At 35.0% G+C, this 25,387-nt stretch overlaps 1 protein-coding gene across 1 annotated transcript in view; it reads right to left on the bottom strand.

The window, feature by feature from the left end:
• The window catches only part of KLHL1 (kelch like family member 1), a 323,361-nt gene that overhangs the window by 183,803 nt on the left and 114,171 nt on the right, over positions 1-25,387 (bottom strand). The window contains exon 3 of the mRNA XM_084768289.1: positions 10,903-11,039. Within this exon, the coding sequence (XP_084624415.1) occupies positions 10,903-11,039 (137 nt within the window). The remainder of the gene's footprint in view (positions 1-10,902; positions 11,040-25,387) is intronic.

Here is a 25,387-nt window from a genome sequence, read left to right as displayed (position 1 = left end):
TTTTATAGAGCTACAATCAGTCATGAACAGTTCTGCATTTGAGTATCATCTGTATATTTCCTCAGGTTAGTTGAGACCTTAAGGAAAAAATATTAAATGGTAGATTGCTATATCAATAGTCACTTATTATACCTAATGCCAGGTTTAGACTAAAAGAAGACCAAAGTTCCAATGACACTAGTACATATGAGCAGCATAGCCTCTCATATTTAGCATGCAGAATATTTAACATCACCAAATTTAGCATAAAATATATTACAATATAAATAAAAATATAGCCCAAAGTTCTATACCCCATCAACTTTGTTGCACTGGACATTAATGTAGCACATAAATAAGGGACATTAGTATATAATAAATGCAGTATCCTTGGATTAAAAATTATTAAATATTGGATGGACAAAATAATACTTCCTCGCTTGTTTTGTCTGCATTACTTTTAGTATAAAGGATTTGCAAAGAATCTGAAAATTTATCCAAATTTATACTATAAACAATTAGGAAAAACTGATCACATTATAAGTTTGATTGAATTTTTACTTTTTTCATTGGAGCAGGGCTGTCTCTGACATGGACTCTGTTGCCTCCTTTTATATCTCTTCCTAATGGTGGTGCTACCTTGCCAGGCCATAGGGGAAGAGGATGATCTCAGTCCTGATGTGACTTGATGTGACTCTGGTGGGTGGGTGAGGCGGTGCAGCCCAGTTCTGAGGATTCAGGGAGGGGAATAAGGGGAAAAGTGATGGAGGGTGGGACCAGGAGATGAGGAGGGAGGGTGTTATGATCAGGATGTAAAGTGAATTATTTAATTAATTAATTAAAAATATAACAATCTGACACAATTAAGGCCTCCATGACTGTAAGATAAAGACTCCCTATTTTGTTAATCATAGAAGGTTAACTAAGATTTATAACTGTAAAATATAATTTAAAAATGTTTAAAATAATAAATGTGAAGTTATATTTACATATATATATAGTAAAAAATATCACTAAAAAACTGGATTTTACATTTCTGTGAGACATATTAGACTCTATGGTAAATGCTAGACTTAGTGTCAGATAACCAGTGTTCAATTTTCTTTTGCTATAATTCATCTCTAATACAAAATAATGGATAAAAATTTGAAATTATATGAATAACTAAAATTCTGAGACAAGTATAATCAAATAAAAGTTCATACAGAAAATATGTAGAATGCACACTGGACACTTCGTAGTACGTCATACAATTCTATCTAGATTTTCTAACATGCAAAGGTGACTCAGAGCAACAATAAAGTGAATTGAATACAAATTACTTAATGAATCTAATTTGGCAAAAAGTAATGGGCTTTATTAGCCTACTGAAAACTCAGAAAGTCATTATGTGTTGCATTGTGCTAATCCTACAACTTGAAAATAAGAGATAAATATCTGTACTGGGTAGTCAATCTATTAAACATAATAGCTTGTTCAATAACAAAGCAACTCCATACAGTTATCTAAAAATAGGAGCTTTGTTTAATTATTTCACAAAATTAGTCCTGTAAAATCAGTTTTACATGTATTGGTGGGCTGATAAACATATACAAACAAATGCTAGGACAAACAATGCTATTTGCTAAATGATTTTATTTTTGACATTAAATATTGAAATTGCTCAAATCTTCTACAAAACTGATTCAATGTTTTTAAATAATGGACAATGATAAGGCACAAAACCTGTCTGAAGACTCAGTACCTTATACTGAGAAAAGGGTTTATTGTCTATTATGTTCTCTAAGTTTAAAATTAATATTCTTCAAAGCATTTGCATAATTTATGCCACCTGAATTAAATCAGTCATAAAAGTGAAGCAAAGATTTACTTTTAATCATAATAACAAAGTCTGGAGAGACTTAGTAGGTAAAGTCCAGCTTACATATATTGACATATGCTTTTTAATATTAAAAGAACATTACATATCTCAATGCCTTTGTACAAATATTTATTTCAAAAAAATATTGGTAGTAAGCATAAGCTTTCTTACCATTCCCTTTGCATGTACAAACACTATAACTTCTGTGGCACTAAAGCATCTTTTACAAACATGTTAACTCTTCAGTATGATTAAAGTTTGCTGTTAGGCAGTTTAATTTCCTATCCTTCTTTTTAAAATTTACTACTATTAGAAGGGCAGCTTCCTGATTTTGAACTTTGTCCTTATCAGTAGTCCCCAGGACCTGACACTGTATTAGTAACCTTGCATTTTTACTTACCATATTTGTTAGAACTGTTTCTTTAATCACCAATGAGCAGTTTATTTTCAATGGTGCAGGGATTATGTAAGAGATGAACCAAGAGAAAATTTCTAGAAGTGTGAATGAAGGATGCCTTTCAGTACAGTGACTCTAAGTGCATCTTTTTAAAATATTATTTTGTTTGTGATTAAAATTTTAGTATTGATATGTATTTGTTTATAGCTACATGTAAAATCAATATAGTTGTTTTATTTTATGTTATTCTTTCAAAATAAAAGTACTCTCTATATATCACAATGCTTATACCCAAATATAATTATTTTTGATGGTAAATTCAAACATGATGAAGCATACTTTTCATGTTAAATTCAGTATATTATTATTCACTGAATATTAAAGGGTACAAGATTATATATATATATATTTGACAGGATATAGAACATCACTTTTTAACCTGCTCAACCATTACTCTTATCTATAAGCCACTAGATTAGTGCCTTATAGGCACAGAGATGATGAACATCAGTTAGAATAAGCCACTATATAGCAGTAAGGGTGTCAATTTAAGTGACCTATATTATTTTGAGAACAGGAGAATAATGAGTCACTTTAATGAACTCCTATCATAACATAGTCTGAAATAGTATAGTGTGATAAAGAATGAAATATTACATTTGTCTTCTGCCAGTCATATTCTAGTAACAAGATTATTGGCTTACTATTGATCTCTGTCAGATTGCATATCCCTGTCTGACTAGGCTGACTTTCAGTAATATTAGAGGCATTCTGTATATTCTATAAAGACAATGTTTCAATATGGTAATTAGGGAGACTTTTTAGATTTTTTTCAAATAGCTTATCTATGCCTTTTTTTACAATAACAAATTGTTATTCTTAAAATATTTTTTCTAATTTAAGCTGTATACATTCTTATTATCTTGAGGAATTCATATGAAAATTTTCTAATATTCAGAGTATGATTCCTGAAGATATAATCTTCTTTGAATAGTTTTCTAAGTGATTTGAAAGTGGAGTAATGTTATATTTAAACTCCAATTATTTTTTCCTCCTTGATGCTTTTGTAGATATTTTATGAGATATCTTAAGAATAGCTTTAGCATCATTATACATACTCAAAGACTTTACAGCACATAAAACATATTATTTTCAAGTTCATACACATGAGTGAATAACTTTATTAAAATGCCTTTTTGTAGATTAAAATATCTTCCATGGTTTTAAGTTGATTTGGCCCTGTGCTCCTAATAGTTATATAATAACTCAGATATTTCATATACAATTGAATTGTGGTCAAAGTGTGTCCAGAGGAATCCACAAAGCAATCCAGACTATTGCCAAAGCTGTTGGTATATGTTCATAAACTGATGGTAAAGTACTGTTGCTGAAGACACAACCTACGTAACTCATTGAATATTGAGAAGTCTGTCGGGTACCTAACTAGAACTATCATACCTACTGCATAATGATAATGACACGGGAAGTCACTCTTTAGGCTACCAGAAAAGAAACCATTAAGTCAGGTAGAAATGCTTTGATCTATAATAGGGCGTGATTGCAAGATGCATTTGTGTAAAAGTAGCACAAAAATTATATAAGTAACCATCAAATATGAATGTATTTAAGGCTCACTCTATGAGATGGCACTCATGTCTGATACTTACCAGCTGGCCAGAATCTGTTACTAAAAAGTTCAAGGGGGCAGAGGATAAGTAAATACTACTGGCCTTATAATTAAATATAGCAATAAAATAACTCCTAGGAACATTTTACTATACTCATAGATCTTTGCCTTGCTGCTCCATCATCATAGAATCTTTGTTCTCCACTACATGGAGACTGATACAGAGCCAAACCTGAACAATGAGCAGAGTGAGAGATTTGGAACATTCAGTCCTAAGTGGTGTTTTTTTCATCAACTACTTCACTTCAGAGATCAGAGAATTCTAAAGCAGAGGCAGAAAGACTGTGAAATCCAGAAGAGATGAATGACAAAAAAGGAAACAAAGCACATTTTAGACACAGTAGGATGGACACAGATATAAACACAGAGACCCTGCAGCCACATGCACAGAGCCTGCAAAAGTCTAGGCCAGATGGGGTATCAGTGCTGTGGGAAATCTCCATCTCTAACTTAAAAACTATCTCAAATTGATAACCACACTCAAAGTAAGTGTTTTCCCTATTGGAGTCTCATTAAGTATACAAATCATACTTAAGGGCTGGCTCATGCTAAATAAGTGAATAAAATAAAACGATCTACTTAGAATGCATTTTGGGAAAACTTATTGTCTCATAATACTTTGAGATGTTTTTAGCTTCTTTCCAGTTCTTTTGTTATTATACTTTCTGGATTTTTTAAATTGGTTTTCTGTGTCTACACATATGTGTCATGGTGTCTGTGTTCTTGTGCTTGTCATTTTGTTCCTTCTTTTCTGTTTGTTTTGTTATATTCTAGTATTTTTGTTTATTTTATCTTATTTTATTATTATTACCATTAGTTTTGCATGAGTACTTGTAGTCTAGTGAAATAAAGGTTGGTATTTTGATTGGGTAGGAATCTGGGGAGGATCTAAAAAGAGTACAGGACCGGAACTTAATTGTTGATTATAGAGCCTGAGCTGCAGGTGTCTGGGAAATTGTCTCCTATGGCAATGTGTTCAAGGCTTTCCCACAATTTCTCTTCTAACAGATGTAGTGTATCTGGTGCTATGTTGAGGTCTTTGATCCACTAGGAATTGAACTTTATGCATGGTGATACATACGAATCTAATTGCATTTTCTACATGTAGACATTCAGTTAGACCAGTGCCATTTGTTGAAGATGCTGTCTTTTTTCCATTGTATGATTTTAGCTCCTTTATGAAAAATCAAGGGTCCATGTCCACTGGTGTGTTGTTTTCTTTCTGGGTCTTTGCTAAGATTACATTGAACACCAAGTCTATTTCTATGCCAGATCAGTGCAGAGTTTAGTCACCATTTCTCTGTATTATATCTTGATGTCAGAGATGGAGTTTCCTCTACAAGTTCTTTTATTTTTTTAGGAATGTTTTAGCTATTCTGGGATTTTTGTTTTTGTTTTTGTTTCCAATTAAGTTTAGAATTGTTCTTCTAAGGCCTGTAAAGTATTGTGTTGGTAATTTGATGGGGATTACATCGATTCTGTAGATTGCTTTCAGTAGCATGGCCATTTTGACTATGGCACATCTTTACATCTTCTGATAGCTTCTTCTATTTCTTACTTCGTAGGCTTGAAGTTCTTGTCATACTGTTCTTTTACTTGCTTGGTTAGAGTTATATTATTTGTAGCTATTGTGAAAGATGTAGTTTCCCTAATTTCTTTTTCAGCCTATGACAAGCTGGAGACCTAAGCCAGGGTAAGCTTCTGGGAGGATATAAGGGGGACTCTATAGCAGAAACTCCTAGTAGCAGGGCCCATAGGGTTGAAGAGGCATCCTTTAACTAGACAAGCCTCCTACTAGAGTAAAAGGGACACTAAAGCTATCACAAACACTATGACACAAAATTAACCCTGCCTACAAGATGTGCAGGGATAAAAATGGAGCAGAGAATGAGCTACTATATAATCAATGCCTGGGCCAACCCAAGACCCAACTGATGGGAGAGAACCAACCCATGGCACTATTTATGAAACTCTGCTATGCTTGCAGACAGGAGCCTAGCAGAGTTGTGATCTGAGATGCTTCATTCAGCAGTGCCTCGAAACAGATGCTAAGACTCATAGTAAAACTTTGGAGGATACATACACAGTCTGGTGGAAAGATGGGAGGAGAGAGAAAGGGACCTGGAGATGACAGTAGAGTCACAAGAAGACCAACAAAGCCAGCTAACCAGGCACCAGAGGGATTGGCTGAGACCGAAGCACCAACCAAGGACGTTGCCTGGACTAGGCATGGGCCTCCTAGAAAGATGTAGCCTATGAGTACCTCAGGATTCATGTGCGTCCTTTAGTAACTGGACCAGGGGCTATTTCTGGCATGGACTCTGTTGTCATTCTTTTGATCACTTCCTCCTGCATGTACTGCTTTTCCATGCCATAGAGGAAAAGGGAAAGCTCAGTCCTGATGTAACTTGATGAGCTGGGGTGGATATGATGGGGACTTCCCTTTTTCTGTGAAATAGGGGAGAGGGGATGGGAAAGAGGAAAAGAAGGTGTGGCTAGAAGGTGAGGAGGGACGTGGCTGTGACCAGGAGGTAAAGTGAATGAATGAATAAATAAATATAAGTAAATTCATAAATAATATATTAATAAATAAATAGATATATGTCCAACATCCTTAGTCATCAGGGAAATGTAAACCAAAATGACTCCAGCTTATATTCATCGGAATGGCTAAGATCAAAAACTCAAGGGACAGTACGTGCTGGAGAGGGTGCGGTCAAGGGGAACACTTTTTCTCTATTGGTCGGGGGCAAACATTTACAACCACTTTGGAAATCAATCTGGCACTTTCTAAGAAAATTGGGACTAGTTCTATGTCAAGATCCAACTATACTACTCTTGGGCATATACCAGAAAGATGTTCTACCATACCACAAGGACACCTGCTCAATTTTGTTCATTTCAGCTTTATTCATAATAGGCAGAAACTGAAAAAAATCCTACATGTCTCTCACTTGAACAATGGATAAAGAAACTATGATATATTTACACAGTGAAATACTATTAAGCTATTAAAATCATTCACATCATCCAATTTGCAAGGAAGTAAATGGAGTTACAAAAGATCCAGAGAGAGGTAATCCAGATCCAGAAAGAAACAAACATGGTGTGTACTTACTTATAAGTGGATGTTAGCCATAACATGCAGAATGAACATGATACAATACACAGACCCAAATGAGCTATGCCACTAGGAAAGCCCAAGTGAGAACACGTGGCATTTCACGGAGGAGAAATAAAATGGACATCAGGGGTGGGTATAGGGAAGAAACTGGATGGGAGAGAGGTCGGAAAGAAAACAGCAGAGGTCAAGTGTTGGGAGGACATAATGCGAGAGACCTAGAATTGGCGGGCAACCATTGCTGGAATAAACTAAGAAAATAGAATCTCCCAGGAATCTTTGAGGGTGATTCTAGCTAAGACTCCTAGCAGTCAGGAATATGGAACCTCAAAAGGCCACCTATAACCAATCAAGACTTTCCATGGAGGTATAAGGGCACTAACCCAGCCACAAATCATTTGACCCCAATTTTTCCTGCCTATAAGATGTGCGGAGGATAAACAGGGAGAAGAAATAAGGGAATAACCAAGCTGTAACGTGCCCAAGTTGAGTTCTATGCCATGAGAGAAATCCCACTCCTGGCACTATTAATGATATTTTGTTAACTTGCAAAAAGGAGGCTAGCATAATTGTCATAGAAGAAGATTCACCCAACAACTTCTGGAAACTGATTCAGAGACCCATGGCCAAACATTAGGCAGAGCTCTGGAAATACTGTGAGAGAGTGAGATGAACCTTGGTGGACCCAGAAAGGTTGAGGTTAGGAAAATAAAACCTACAGAATCAACTAATTATGGCCCATAGTGGCTCACAGAAACTAAATTACCAACCAGAGAGCATGCATGGGATGGACCTGGCCTGCCTTCACATATGTAATAAATGTACATCATGGACTTTATATGGGACCCCTAACAGCAGCAATAGAGTTTTTCTCTGACTCCATTGCCTGCCTTTGGATCTTTTTTTCCCCTAGATAGGCAACCATGTCTAGCCTCAATATAAGAAGGTGCATCTGGTCCTACTGCAAGTTGATATGCCAAGGGGTGTTGATATTCATGGAAGATTTCCCCTTGTTTGAGGAGTAAGGGAGGGATTTTGGCAGAAGAAGAGATGAGAGGCAGGTACTTGTAAGAGAGAAGAAAGGGGAAGCCCTGTTGGGATGTAAAGTAAATTATTTAATTAATGTACGACTTAAAAGGGGATCCTCCATTCAGCTTGGTGGAGGATCTTGATCTCTAATTCCTGCTCTGTGTGTTTCCTCACGCATAGTAAAAGCCTTTCTTAAATTGATGATTTTTATCTGTTTACTTTTTTTCTCTATGGCTATCCATCATGCTCCAGATTTGTCTGCCTTTTTACTTTTAAGTAGCCAAGAAAATGAACCAGTTCAAGACCCCTTTTGATAATAGCCACTTGAGAGTAAAATCTAAAAAAAGATTATCAAATGAATGGCATTTTACTTTCCTACTTGCTCATACTTTTGGGGGTATATATTAATTTTAGTTCTTTTCAAACTAGTCTTTCAGATCATGAAGATAGCTTGCTAATTAGGCATATGTAGGAATCATACTTTTTCCTATTTTTAGAAATGAACACTGACTTCTTCTGTTGTTGTGTTTTACATTGTGTGTAAGAAAGCCATGTACATATTTGAGAGCATTCCTACAATTTCTGTAGCATTACTAAATGAACCCAATGTTCATCTATATGACACACATAAACATACAATTGAAAGTGCATCAATCCTCTGACAGAAATGTGTTTAGAGGCAAAGGCCATGGTACAAATGTGCTTAGGAGGAAATGTTGTATGCCAGTGCAGCTGCTAGGCAGCTTTATGTCCTTACTTCTAAATGTAGAGCCATATCTGGGTCATTACTCTCAGCAGGAAGCTATAAAACATCATGTAACCTTGTAGAACAAGAGAGTGAGAGATTTTGGCCTAGATTTGTTTTATGCAAAGGTAAGTTTGCCAGGGCTGGAAAATTGGAAATGGGTACTTTTCTTTTCTCTTCCTGGAAAGATCCCTGAAATAAGAGTTATACTATTCCTCCCCCATTCTAGAAACAAACATAGAAATTTAAAGGGTAACATTTGTTTGTTTTCTTCTTTACAAATGGCATACATGTATAAAAAGAACTCTGGTTACTCTTACACCTATCTTCACCTCTCTTCCTCCCTTCAATATTTAACATCCCACCTTTTTTTTTTGTTCCCTTCTCATATCCTTTCCTTTTTGTAATTCAGTGACTTTTATCTGGGCCATCTTTGGGACCAGCAGCATCCGAAGTATCCATTGGAGCTTCCAGAGCTCATCCATCATTAGGAAAGTGGAGACATTTACCCAAGAATCTACCAGTAGGCAGGAGGTCATGGAGGTTTGCTCTGGTCTTGAGAGTCACTCCCTATCCATGCTTGACTGGTAAGATTGTTGTCTGTAACTGTTTAGTTCAGAGGTTAAAACAAATTTTAACTAAATTGTGAAGCTCTTAATAGTCCCCTCTATTGAGAAATACCTAGACAGGCTTTTCAATTCTCAGATATCTTAATCTTCATAACAATTTTTTTCAGATTATCTAGAATTACAATACATTTTCTATTTTTCTTTGAGATGTGTTTTCAAAAGCCCTTTTGCCAGTTATATATTCCAAGACAACTTTTCTCAGTGACTTGTAATACAAACTTCTGGGAGTTGATAAGTGTTCAGACTACACTCTACAACAAAGATATGCAATGTTGACTTTTCTTATGCAGAAACCAAACAGACAAACATGAGGAGTCACTGAGCTTTCTTCCTCATCTTAGGGTTTAAAAGCCACCTCTGTAACTCAGTCTAGTTATGTTCGCACTCAACAAAGCTTTTTTTCCAATATTGTAATAACCTTAAAAACTTTTAGATTTTAAAAAGTATTTATTTATACAGTGCAAATTAGATCATATTACATATGTTGTGAGGCACCATGTGGTTGCTGGGAATTGAACTCAGGACCTTTGGAAGAGCAAGCAGTGCCTCTTAACTGCTGAGCCATCTCTCCAGCCCCAAAATCTTAGAATTTTGTTGTGAAATTTTTTTCTATGTTTAATCAATCATATTTTAAAATTATTGAGAAAAGAAATGTCTGATTTCACATTACATATCCAAAGCTGATTTCATAATTCTATACTCAAGGTTTTCACATTTTATTATATCTTCATATATGTCCTTTCAAATGTTATACCACTTTTTATCCATGTAACTCTTCTATATACTTAAAATTACATGATATTCTTGAGAAGAAAGACCTGGCTTATTTATTAAGTCATTCTCCTACAGCATGGCTCAGAATTGCACATATTCAATGAATACAACATTTTCAAGAATATTTTTTCAATTAATGTAATGTCCAATAGACTATAAATAGTGTAAATAAAAGAAAGCTTCTCAAATCTCCAAAGCTAGCAATTCTTCAGGCTTTAACTATAATCATTGGCACTGTCAGCTAATTTGTCATATCAATTGAAATGTCATATAAAAATTTAACATTAAATTAGTACATCAAGGAAAGTGAGAATATTTAAACTCATATTTCTAAAGGGAATATTTTTATACTTTAATATTGTTGCCCACTATGGAGATAAGCAACTTTCTATTGAATGACTAATTCTCTCAATTTCCTTCCAAATTTCATTCCATCAAATACTGATTTTATTCATGTAACTAATAATGTATAAATATAGAGTGAAAAATACAAAAACAACTGCTTTGTACATTTTGGATTTCACTAGAGAAATACTGATATTCCCCCATTATGTAGTCTACAGTTAAAAATTGTATGATACAAGTTCAGCCTTTTTTACTTAGCATTGAAATACCTAAAGCAAGTGTTAAATAAACATGGTATCAGGTATCAATATAATGCTATAATTATTTTACCCTACCTGTATATGCAAATTGAACGAGATCCCAGAGTGCGTTTGGATCTATGCCTTCCATCTTGATCTCCTCTTGCTTGGCTTCACAAACATCACTTGTAAACATGGCAGCAAAGTAGTCAGAGACAGAACTCAGAACAAGCCTGAAAGAGGCACAGGATCTATTTTAGGCAATGCTCATGAAGCACAGAACCCTGAGTTCAGCAGACACAATGTACAGCAAAGGAGCAACCATCTTCCATCTGATCAAATACTTCATTTTAATTTAAATTTAAAATTCATGATAATGATGATGACCAAAACAGAGGTACCCTGCGTGTGTACTGACATTCCCAAACTCATAGGTTTTTAAAACCATTGGCAGGCTTGTGATGCCATGGATTTTTCAGTGGCATCAACAAAATACTGACTGTTGTTTTTCTTCTTGTTCACCCACCAAAGTAGAGAATTTTGGACACAGGAAACAGAGATCTCATCTGAACATGGAACAGAGAAGTAAGTTTTTGTTGCCAGCTATAATACATCCCTCCAAATATGTAAAATCTCCAAAGCTGTGTAGGCTTCTGGAGAAGACAAAGTGAATTGTTTTATACTACTTGGATGCTACATACTAAACTACTGATATATTCAGCAATATATATGCCATGGTAAATTCATTATGTACACAGTATGACTAATTTTGAAATAACTCGTCACAGTGTGTAGTTGAGACCTCTTCTACAGGAGGAAATGTGATGTTTCATACTAGTTAAAAGCATGCAGCTGATCATGTCATATCTATTAAATCTATGACTATTATATGGCTAAATATAAATGGACCCAAACATCTTTTTAAACATTTGAGTTATACATGTAGATGAATGCTACTATTTAATCTTGAGTAGAGAAGCTTCTTTTTGCACTGGGCAATGGTTGATGAAGAGACTCGACATTTTGAAAATAAATGAATTCTGAGTATTCAATGCTAAATCAGCCCAAAGAAACCATAAAAGAATGACAACCCATTTCTGCTAAGGGGGCTTGGGTAGGTTTTTGTTTCCTTTCTTGAGCTACAGATGCTTATTTTCTTGGGAGTTGATTAGAAGTTATTATTGGTCTTAATCAGAGAGAAAACAAGGTTGGACTCAGAGATGTCTCTTTTTTTCTTTTATTTTTTCTTCATAGGTATTGAGATACAGGTTGAAAACAAAGAAGGGACTTGAGAAGAAATAAAACCTAATTAGCTGAGCAAACAGGAGGTGCAGATTAACAGCTTCTAAAATGAAAAAAAAATGACAGAGACAGTTAGCTACCTGATTTATCAATGGGGAACAAATGTAAAAATAAAAATGAAAGTGTGAGAAGAGCATGATATGAAGAGGATAAGCAAGGTTCAGAGAGAAAAAAGAAGATAAGGAAGAATAAATGTGATGGCAATACATTGCATATATTCTTGAAATTGCTGAGCATTAAATATAAACTAAATAATAACAGTACATTTGAGAGTACAGTATGAATTGTAGCTAGTGTTCCATTAAAACCAAGCTGCATGTTACCCTTAGCAGTATAAGAAGTGATGATTTCCTTCTTCAAGCTACATTATCCTGTCATCAAACATATTTTCCTCTTTAATGAACATTATATGAAATTACAGCATAATAACTTTGCTGCTCCATCATGCTTCATCAAAGATATAAACGTATGGTATGCTTTTTACATTAAATATATATTTATTTTCATTTTTTCCAATATTTATCATTTGTCTTTGAAGGAGAGTCAATTTCTGTTTTAATGTAGAGCTGGGGACAAAGGGCTATTTTAGCTTTCATTTATCAAAATTTTTTCTACTTTCATCTAAAATAACTCATTTAATTTTTTTACTAAGGGATATTAAGTTTGTTTCTTACATTTATAAAGAAAAGACACAATTTCATTATTATCTAGACTTTGTTTTATTTATTTTTTAATTAATTTCTTCAGATTACAACTCAATTTTCATCCCATCACCTGTATCCTCCCATTCCTCCCTCCCTCTCACTTTCATGCTATTCCCCTCTCCTAGTTCTATGACCTGAGTGGGACCTCCTCCCTCACTTTAGGTTCATAGGCTATCAAGTCTCATCTGAGCAGCCTGCTTATTCTTCCTTTGAGTGCCATCACGGTTCTCCACCAAGGATGAACTTTGTTTTTTTTTTTTTTTGTTTTTTTTTGTTTTTTTTTTTTTTCTATTTTATTTTATTTTATTTTTTTTTTAATACATTTTTATTAATTTATACATATTACATCTCAGTTGTTAGCCCATCCCATGTATCCTCCCATCCCTCCCTTCCTCCCACTTCCCCCCCCTACTCCCCTCCCCTATGTCTGTGTCTGAGGGGGATCTCCTCCCCCTGAATATGCTCATACGGTATCAAGTCTCTCCTTGGTGACCTATTATCTTTCCTCTGAGTGCCACCAGGCATCTCCATCCAAGGGACATGATCAAATATGGGGCACCAGAGTTTGTGTGAGAGTTAGATCTTCTTCTCCACTCAACAGTGGAGAATGTCCATCGGCTAGTCCGGGTAGGGGTTCAAGGTTTTTACTGCCTATTTTTTCCTTGGCTGTTGCCACAGTTTGCGGAGGACCCCAGGGCCCAGACTCGCCTGTAGTTTTCCAGGACCCACTGGATCCTTCCATTTCCTCTTTCTCCCAGGCTTCTCACACCTAAAGATTCAATAGGATGTCCTCCCCTCTTACCCATTATTCTGGTAGGTACAGTTTTTCATGGGGACGTACACCTTGGGCTAGTGTCTCGATATAAGTGAGTATATACCATTTAGCTCTTTTTGCTTCTGTGTGAACTCACTCATTATGACAATTTCTAGTTCAATCCATTTGTCCACAAATTTTGGAAATTCCTTGTTTTTAATAGCTGAGTAGTATTCCATAGTGTAAATGTACCACAGTTTCTTTATCCATTCTTCTGTTGAGGGACACGTAGGTTGTTTCCAAGTTCTGGCTATTATGAATAAGGCAGCTATGAACATGGTTGAGCATATGTCCCTGTTGTGTGGTAGTACATCCTCTGGGTATATTCCAAGGAGTGGAATAGCTGGGTCTTGAGGAAGCCCTATTCCCATTTTTCTGAGAAAGCACCAGATAGCTTTCCAAAGTGGTTGTACTAGTTTGCATTCCCACCAGCAATGCAGGAGTGTTCCTCTTTCTCCACACCCTCGCCAGCATGAGGTGTCAGTTGAGTTATTGATCTTAGCCATTCTGATGGGTGTAAGATGGAATCTCAGTGTCGTTTTGATTTGCATTTCTCTGATGACTAAGGAGGTCGAGCATTTCTTTAAGTGTTTCTCAGCCATTTGATATTCCTCTGTTGAGAATTCTCTGTTTAGCTCTGCGCCCCATTTCTCTATTGGGTTATTTGGTTTGGTGGTGTTTAATTTCTTAAGTTCTTTATATATTTTGGATATTAGACCTTTGTCAGATGAAGAGTCGGTGATGATCTTTTCCCAGTCTGTAGGCTGTCGCTTTGTTCTCTTGACAGTGTCACCAGCCTTACAGAAGCTTCTCAGCCTCATGAGGTCCCATTTATTAATTGTTGATGTTAAGGCCTGGGCTGTTGGTGTTCTGTTCAGGAAGTTGTCTCCTGTGCCTATGAGTTCCAGACTCTTCCCCACTTTTTCCTCTAACTGGGTTAATGTCTGTGGTTTTAAGTTGAGGTCTTTAATCCACTTGGACTTGAGTTTTGTGCATGGTGACAAATAGGGGTCTAATTGCATTTTTCTACATGTAGACATCCATTTAGACCAGCACCATTTGTTGAAGATGCTGTCGTTTTTCCATTGAATGGATTTGGCTTCTTTGTCGAAAATCAGGTGAGCAAATGTGTGTGGATTCATCTCTGGGTCTTCAGTTCGATTCCATTGATCCACTAGCCTATTGCTGTGCCAGTACCATGCTGTTTTAATTACTGTTGCTCTATAGTACAGCTTGAGATCAGGTATGGAGATTCCTCCAGCGGATCTTTTATTGTAAAGGATTGTTTTTGCTATTCTGGGCTTTTTGTTTCTCCATATGAAGTTGAGAATTGTTCTTTCAATATCTACAAAATATTTAGTAGGTATTCTGATAGGGATTGCATTGAATCTGTAAATTGCTTTTGGTAAGATGGCCATTTTTACTATGTTGATTCTTCCAATCCACGAACATGGTAGATCCCGCCATCTTCTGATGTCATTTTCAATCTCTTTCTTCAGAGGTTTAAAGTTTTTTTCAAATAAATCCTTCACTTGCTTGGTTAGGGTTATTCCTAGATATTTTATATTGCTTGTGGCTATCGTGAAGGGAGTAATTTTTCTAATTTCTTCCTCTGCCTGTTTGTCATTTGTATATAGGAAAGCTACTGACTTTTTTGAGTTTATTTTGTATCCTGCCAATTTGCTGAAGGTGTTTATCAGCTGTAGGAGTTCTCTGGTGGAATTTTGGGGGTCACTTATATACACTATCATATCATCTGCAAATAGGGATAATTTTACTTCTTCCTTTCCCATTTGGATCCCCTTGATCTCCTTTTGATGTCTTATTGCTCTGGCTAGAACTTCAAGAACTATATTAAAGAGGTATGGGGAAAGTGGGCAGCCTTGTCTGGTCCCTGATTTTAGAGGGATTTCCTTGAGTATCTCTCCATTTAATTTAATGTTGGCTATTGGTTTGCTATATATAGCCTTTATTGTGTTTAGAAAAGTGCCTTGTATTCCCGATCTCTCCAGAACTTTAAACATAAATGGGTGTTGGATTTTGTCAAATGCTTTTTCTGCATCTAAAGAGATGATCATATGGTTTTTCTCTTTCAGTTTGTTTATATGGTGGATTACATTGATGGATTTCCGTATGTTAAACCATCCCTGCATTCCTGGAATGAAGCCTACCTGGTCATGGTGAATGATGTCTTTGATATGCTGTTGTATTCGCTTTGCGAGTATTTTGTTGAGTATTTTTGCATCAATGTTCATAAGAGAAATTGGTCTGAAATTCTCTTTTTTTGTTGGGTCTTTGTGGGGTTTAGGTATCAATGTGACTGTGGCCTCATAAAAGGAGTTTGGTAATATTCCATCCATTTCTATCTTTCGGAATAGCTTGAATAGTATCGGTATTAGCTCCTCTTTGAAGGACTGGTAGAATTCTGCGCTGAAACCATCTGGCCCTGGGCTTTTTTTGGTTGGAAGACTGTCAATGGTTGCTTCTATTTCTATAGGCGAAATAGGGCTATTTAATTTGTTTATCTGGTCTTGGTTCAATGAACTTTGTTTTAATAGAAGATTAGATTTCAAACTTATATTCCTGATGTAAAACATTATTTATTTATAATTATTTTAATGTTTCTTAGGATTTTAATCATATTTACAGTGATACACACACCACACATAGATAGATAGATAGATAGATAGATAGATAGATGTTTTAATTTATAATTACTTTTACTTTTTCTGAACTTATGTAATAGTGATACTGATCATTTTTAATTATAGATTAAGAATTGTGAGGCACCAGAGTATGTGAGAAAGTAATATCCCACTCTCCACTCTACTGTGGAGAGTGTTCTGTCCATTGTCTAGATCTGGGTAGGGGTTTAAGGTTTACCGCCTGTATTGTCCTTGGCTGGTGGTGGCACTCAGAGGAAGGACAGCAGGTTACCAAGAAGAGACTTGATACCGTATGAGAATATACAGGGGGAGGTAATCCCCCTCAGGAACAGTCATAGGGGAGGGAAATAAGGGGAAAATGGGAGGGAGGGAAGAATGGGAGGATACAAGGGATGGGATAACCATTGAGATGTAAGAAGAATAAATTAATAAAGGAGGAAAAAATTTTTAAAAAAGAATTGTTTTAATAAATTTTCTCATTTTTCATCCCACTCACTTTCCACTGTATCTAATAAAATTTCTATTTTAAAAATTTAGGGTCTACTTTCTCTCTTCTTCTTACTCTTCCTGTCTCTGACTCTGTGTCTCTCTGGGGTACCCTTCTCCATTTTCCTTTGCCCATGCTCATTTAATAAACCTCATATAACATAAAAAACAATTAGGGTGGCCAATACAAATAGCCAAAAAATTACAAATTTACTATTTATAGAACTCCTGATTGTCTCATTGTCCTTCTTGCTGTAGGTAGTTAATTGTATGTATGTGTAATAACATAAATGCATATGTAAAAATATTTAATAAAAAATTTTAAAGATTACACTTTAAATTATCATCAGGATTCGTACTTTTGTAGAATTACTGGAATCATGAATAGTCATTATGTACAACTGTAATGTTTATTTATTATTTTAATATACATTATTTGTGATACATGTGCATATATATTATGTATATGATCATACATATGTGTGCATTATATATAAGTGTATATAATTTTTATCAGTGTAATTCCAGACAACAGTTAATTTTAAGAACGTCATTTTTATAAAATGCTCTGAGTCCCTTTTCTAAAGTACTCTTTCCCTCATAACATTTTGGACATCAACGCCCTGCTTATGATGTTAGTCATAATACCATCTGCAATCTAGCCTAAGACAGTTCTGCTTCTTCAGCCACTATCAAAACTCTAAAAGTAATCCAAATCCATTTTGTATTGTTACTAAAGGAAGTAGATAGGGCTACATAAGTCAGTCTCCACTGACGTAGAAACAACTACCTATGCACTGTCTATGTGTAGGAAGGATTCAATGTTTTCATCTTTGGCTCAGAGAGCACATTTTGTGCTATATTGAATCCCAAACAAAGATACAGCCAGAGAATATGAACTTTTAGGCATTTAGAGTTCATGAAGGTGTTCCAATATTAAAACCTTTTAAAGTAAGAAGAGAACATATTTCTCAATGGGAGCTAGTATTCAGGCTTGGATTATATTTGCCTTTATAGCAACAAAATTATAAAATAAGTCTTTTTAAATAGTAGGAAGTGTAGCCTTGAGTCTTGTAGAATGTTATACAATGCTGCGTAATTAATAGTTGGAGTATACACTAGGCTGCCAGATTGTTTCAGGTGTATGTCAGCTAGAAGATACCATCTCTTCTAGAAAGTTCCATATTTACACCAAGGAAAAACAGGCGGTTCTCTTATTTCTTCCCATGCGTCTGAGATCAGTTTTAGATGATTATATCTGAATTCCTACTAGCCATCACAAAACCCTTCCTTACCACAAGGCAGATCTTTACAAATCAAAGAATAGCTTGTATGCAGCAGAGTTGGCTTGCAGATTCTCCTTGCTAAACACTGTTGTCTTGGAGTTGGCTTCTGGGAGATTTTAAGAAGTCAAAAGAAAATATACTATCTTCATTTAAGGAGGGAATAAAACTTAAATATCAGGAAAGGTGAGTCTTTACTCAAAGCATACTTTTGAGAAGTCATATTCTAAAGTCTAGGGCCTGAGACAAATTTCTCTGCGATCTGCCAATCAACAAAGTCAGCTTTTAGTAATAACAAAGGGCTCCAAGCCTCAATGAACCAGCCTTGTTTTTCCACTAACATAAGTGACAACAGCTGTTGGGCCCACAAGCAGTACCTACATACATGCTCAGCTTAAGGAGGACACTAAAGAACCAGGATTACAGCTCTTCTTACATACACTGTTATATAGACCAATATCCATTGAGGCAGACAATGAGAATCAGTAGGCACGGAAATATCTATAAGAGAATCTGAGAAAATACTGCTGTGCTTTGATAACTGTGTATACTGATGATCAGAATGCCCTTTAGTGGTAAAACTTTCTCGAAGTTACAGTTAGATCCTTTTCATTGTATCAAGAACTAAGGTGCCGGGCACTCTCTTCAATTGTCATACACACCCACTACCAAGAACTGTATTATCAAAAGTACCCAGCTTCATTATATCATCGTGAGAATGTGATTTGGACTGTCACTCCACCATCCACTTCTCTGCCAATCTTCAAGAGGAGTAAGGGAAGAAGTTTCCTAATTTAAGATCTGGCCTATCATGGAAAAAAGTCAGCTTATCCTAATAGCGTGCTACCTACCACAAAAGAATTGATCAAAATATTAGAAATATCTGTAACACAGACCCCAATTAGCTGTCATGTGACCTTCAGGTTCATCACTCAGTCTCTCTACCTTTCCTAAATATACTTCCTTTTGCTTATCATTTTTTTTTTGAAATTTTTTATTGATTTATTCTTGTTATATCTCAATGGTTATCCCACCCCTTGTATCCTCCCATTCTTCCCTCCCGCCCATTTTCCCCTTACTCCCCTCTCCTATGACTGTTCCTGAGTGGGATTACCTCCCCCTGTATATGCTCATAGGGTATCAAGTCTCTCCTTGGTAACCTGCTATCCCTCTTCTGAGTGCCACCAGGTCTCCCCATCCAGGGGACATGGTCAAATATGAGGCACCAGAGTACATGAGAAAGTCAGACCCCACTCTCCACTCAACTATGAAGAACGTTCTGTCTATTGGCTAGATCTGGGTAGGGGCTTGAAGTTTACAGCCTGTATTGTCCTTGGCTGGTGCCATACTTTGAGCGGGACCCCTCGGCCCAAATCTGACTATCATAATGTTCTTCTTGTAGGTTTCTAGGACCCTCTGGATCCTTCTACTTATCTTTGCTTGCTAAATAAACTTGTGCTTAAACTGAAAAAAAATTATAATGTCTCATAGTTTACTTTTTCATTTGTTTCATGCACAGAATCTTGCTTTTTTCTATCACTTAGAAAACATATTTCCAGTTCCTTAAAATATATTCTTTGCTGTTTTTATTTACCAACATAACAAAAATATTTTAGTTAGGAGTAAACCAGTAGGCAGCACTCCATCATGGCTTCTACATCAATTCTTGCCTCTGAGTTTCTGCTTTTTCGGGTTCCTGTCCTGACTTCTTTTGATTATAATGATTATGAAGATGATGGTGGTGGTGGTGGTGGTTGGTGCTATGATATGGTCAGCGAAGAAAACTATTTACTTTCTAATTTGGTGTAGTAATGAGGTTTAGTCACAACAATAGTAACAATTAAGACAAAAATTTTAAAAGACATAAAAAAAGCCATAATATTGGCCAGAAATAAAGGATAGCAAAACAAATTCTCATTCCTCAACATACAAATATATCTTTTAAGAATAGGTAAGTAGATAGAAAGAAAGAAAGAAAGAAAGAAAGAAAGAAAGAAAGAAAGAAAGAAAGAGAAAGAAAGAAATTGGGGACCTTATCTAAAGGAAAGAAAAAAAATGAATTGGACAAGGAAAAGCAGAGTTAAAACTTTAGGATGCAAAATTAAAGGAAACACCCAAAGGTGACCTGAGTTGTCAATGGAACTAAATTTGGTGTTCATGTTTATAAGCAACTCTTTAGTATTTTTCCTTCCACTCTTAGAAAATTATGAGAAAAAAATTTTTCTAATAAGGACTTTTTCTGAGTTGTTTATTGTGTAATTGCACCTGCCATGTTCTTTAAATTCTATTCAATATCAATGATGCATGTCATTAAACCCAGAAAGATTACTATTTTTATTAAAATCAATGTTAAATGTGTAATTACTCACTCGAATATACTCTGTAGAATTTCAAAATGTAGATGTTTCTTTAATGTTTAGGCTACTATCATATTAGAGAAAGTTAAACTTATCACATTTTTGTGAATTTAGTTGGGCATAGAAACTTATGTAAATGTTTATATCTTCAAAGCTTGACAGAATGGTTAAAATACAGAAAACCTAAAGCCAGGCCAAGTTGTTCATACCTACTTTCTCCATCTTTTGGGATGCTGAACCAAGGCAATCACCAGATTGACCTAGTTATAAAATACTAACAAATAATAGCAACAAATATTAGCAATAGGTGAGATGGCTTAGCCATTAACACTGGCTGCTCTTTCAAAGGAAATATATTTGATTCATAAAACCCACATGGCTACTCACAGCAGCATATAAATTGATTTTATGGAGTATGATGGGCTTTTTTGACTTCAGAAGATACAAGGTATATATGATGTACACAGGTATACATGTACACAAAACATATTTACATATAATATCAATAATAATAATTATTCATTTCATTTAAAAATTATTCAAATATCTAACTATTTACTGCAAGTCAATTAGATAAGTGAGTGTTAAGAGATCAGTTTTGTCAAAGTTTTAAATATTATGTCTCCATAAACATCAGGCTATGCATATCTCTAGGAATAAGTCAGAGGAAGGACAGCAGGTTACCAAGAAGAGACTTGATACCCTATGAACATATACAGGGGGAGGTAATCCCCCTCAGGAACAGTCATAGGGGAGGGAAATAAGGGGAAAATGGGAGGAGTGAAGAATGGGAGGATACAAGGGATGGGATAACCATTGAGATGTAACAAGAATAAATTAATAAAGGAGAAAAAAAACAAAAACAAAACAAAACAAGTATTTTAACATAAGCCACATCAGATTGTACTTACACACAATATTAGTATTGCAGACAGGCTACATTTTAAAGAGCAAAATATTTTATGACCTACATTGTGGAAGTTTAAATCACCAAATAAAATCTCAGTCAATTCTAAGAAAATGCTGCCATATCAGTAATAGAACTGTAGAAAGATTAATCCTGCATTTAGATTTAGTGACACAAGAGATTTGAATTAGAAGCTAGGATTCAAAGTTTAGCAAAAATTAACATGTTTATATGCACATAGTTAGCTTGAGTTAATGCAGGGAATGCTGCAGCAAAAGTAGCATCAGTGACTGCATGTATCGACTTAGGAAAATCTCTTACTGGGGTCACTAAAATATAGCTCCTTATAAATGCATTAAAGATTTCTATGTTCTGCTTCGACTTACTATGGTATTTGACACTGTCGACCTCCCTTTTTGAAAATCATTTTTTCTTTTAGTTAGTAAGTGGAGACTCTCTTTATATCAGAGTTACCTCTTATTCAGTGACTTTTCTTTCTTCTACTCCTTGACCCTTCCCTTGATGTAGACTAATGTGGAGTTCTATGCTTTGCTTTAATATTCACTTTAGTACTGCTTTAATTATTCATATGATCACTATAAATTTTGCTGTGCTACTGAAGTGCCTGTAAAAAAAAAAACAGTTGGCCAAATGTTCCACCAGATTTTATCTGTGCTTAAACTTCATTCAGAGTTATGCTTGCAGTTTTCTTGTATTTACTCTTTCTTATTTCCAATTATTCCCATGTCATTATATATCTTTCAAATGGTCTGAATGATCTTTATTATGTTTCTTTCTTCTTCTTTTCCTATGTTAAGTACAATATAAACCTTTGTTTTAGTTTTGACTAGGAGTTCTAAATCCTCCTTATAAATTCCAGACATCCTAGATCAGTATTAACATAACCCGGTGGAACATGACACTTCTTCCAAATAATGTCATAGCCTGAGAAAATACTTCTGAACCCCTTGTATTTGAAGGCCCTGTGCTCTGAGTTCTTCATTTGTGAACCTACAGGCTCCCACCTCTAGACAGGTAATGGAAGCAATGTCCACCACAAATACACCAGTGTCTAAAATAGTGCCTCTGTGAAACACACCGTGTCTGTCTGCATTAAACAAATCCTGCATCTCCCTGAGTGACTAAAGGAAACAAGGTTATATCTTTGATTCCCTTCTTCCCCTTCCCTTGAAAACTTTCAATTCCTCTAAGAACACTTTATACATAAATTTGTATACCTGCATACTATGCTCTAGTTGAATTAATGATGAACAAAATTTACCAAGCCGTTCTATGTAATACATCTTCCCTCAATTCATTGTGTTCATACAGACTTCATTTCCATTTTGGGGGTATTGTTCTAACTTCACAGGTCATTTCATATTTTCCTCTGTGCTTATCTTTTGTGTTTTGGTTGATTAATACTAGACTATGTTTCAAAGATAGCATTCTTATTGATGATATTCTAGAGTGTTTTGAGAATGGATGACATACATGCACAGATTTTCAAGTTAGTTTTCTACTTTTACCAATTATTGACTGTATATCAGGTGCAATTAAAAACCTATCATGCTGCTAAGTTTTTACTCCATAATAGTTTTACAAATTTAGAAAACAAAAGATAACTTTTCCTTCTAGAAACACTCAATCTTGACAAATAGAACCAACACCATAAACTTAGATAGTTTCTTGTAATTTGAATAGTTTTTAATGTTGTTTGATTTATTGGTATCATACTTTCCCTCAAAAACTGGCATTATCTTTTAATTATACATAGTATTTCAAATCCAAATGTTCTTATTGTTATTTAGGATCTCTTAGACAAACATATTTTCACTTTAATGTTTGGATCAAGTTTTAATGAAAACATAAGATATATCTAGAAAATCACATTTTCAGACCATAGAATTAGATTTTCTTGCACCAGTAAAACATTATAATTTTATACAATCAACATTTCATTTTTCTCTTTGGACCCTATTCTCTGTGAATACTCTTTATGCTCAACCATACTGCTTCTAATAAACAATATCTATAAGATCATATTACTTCACTTGTTATAATTGACTTCCCCGAAGTATTTATGAAAATGCATAATTATCTTGATTTTCAATAATACTAAACCATGAATGAAATTAACATACAAAACAATTTTATATTAAAATATAATCATATCATTTCCTCCTTTCATTAGTCCCTCAAATCCACCCATGCACACTCAACTTGCTCTCTTACAAATTTAGACTATTTATTCATTCATTTGTTTATTTATGTAGATGTGTCTGTGTCAGTGTGTGTGAATATAGACATAAGCTATAAATACTACTTGCTCAGTCTGTTTAATTATCTTTCCAAAATATGATTAGCTCTTTATAGTTTTCCATTTAAAGAAAATAAGACTAGTATTAAATTATATAAATGCAAATCATGACATTTTAGATATGGTTTAGTAATTGTGACCATCAAGTTAGAAACTTTCTTTTCTTTTAAAATTTATTTATCTCTTTAGTTATCCATTCATATTACATCTTAATTGTTGTCCCATCCTCTCTCTCCTCCATTCCTTACTCCCTCCCACTTTCACCCTATCCTCTGCCCTATGACTGTGACTGAGGGGGACCTCCTCCCCCTGCATATGATCATAAGGTATAAAGTCTCTTCTTGGTAACCTGCTATCCTTTCTCTGAGTGCCACTGGGCCTCCCCATCAAGGCGACGTGGTCATATATGGGGAACAGAGTTCATGTGAAAGTCAGCCCCCACTCTTCACTCATCTGTAGAGAGTGACATGTCCCTTGGCTAGTTCCGGGTAGGGGTTCAATGTTTACTGCATGTATTGTCCTCGGTTGGTAGAAACTTTCATGAAGTATAAAAAGTCATTGTTTCCTTGGGCTTGAACATACGTTTCAGTTGCTGTGGACTGCGCACACACATCAGACACAGGAATTAGAGCAATCCTTCCAGAGTTTCTCTGAAAATCTATTTCCTAAGTACTACCTTCTGTAGTATTACTTTTATATGTTAATATATTATTTGAGATGTCATGTGTTTTAAACAAATATATGCAAAATCATTTAATGAATTGTCCATCAAAATAGTGAATTTAGTCTTTTTAAAAAGTTTGTTCACTTTTCCTGCCACCTGTAGTCGCTCCCACTGTTAGCTCCTGGTCCCATTCTTCCTCCCTCTCCTAGTCCTCAGAAAGGGAAGCCCTCCTCCCCTAACGTCTGACCTTAGCCTATCAAGTCTCATCTGGACTGCCTGTCTTATTAAATAAAAATACACTTAAGTCTGAAGAATATAATTACATTTTAAATAGATTTTATTTAGGGGTAGGTAAAAGATAATTTGCATTTGTCACACATATTATATGATATTTCCATCAGTAATGACAAGTGTTTGTTAATTAGTCTTCTGTAAATGACATTCAGTTATGTAGTAATATTTGTAAAGTATTTGCACATAGTAAATTACTAGAGTTGTCATGGTAGCAGGACGGTTGGATTTCATTTTCCCTAGATTATTTCATATATGTTAAATGATCTTTTGCATGCATGTCCAGGCATTCGTCTTTGGGCCAGATGAACAGTTTGTATTGTTGTCACAGTAGAAATAGTGATAGATTTTCTAGATATATTCTCATAGTCCATACCATGGGTGTATTTATATGTGGATATATATGAAGTATATATGAATGTATTTTTGTGTGATATGTATATATGACCTACATATGTATCATACATATAATACATATTAATTTTAAATATACAATGAAGAGATTTTAAAACTCGAACAAATTATCATCTTCAATAACTCTATATTATCAAGGAAATCTAAAATTAAAATTCCTCTTTCTTCTTGCAATCTGCATGGAATTGTGGTGAGTTTCCCAATGATAACGACATCCAATTGTGTGTTATTTGTTTATAATACATCTTGTTTATAATACATGTGCATCTTAAGTATACTTTCTTTATACTTTAGGTTGCCTAAAATGATAGAATGTGGTAACATAAAATTACTTTAGTGTAATATCCATTTATGGCAATTTTGGAATACTTGG

The sequence above is a fragment of the Acomys minous genome (genome assembly GCF_964271855.1).
Source record: "Acomys minous genome assembly, chromosome: 18".
NCBI lineage: Eukaryota > Metazoa > Chordata > Mammalia > Rodentia > Muridae > Acomys > Acomys minous.
This window is presented reverse-complemented; position numbering and strand designations above follow the sequence as displayed.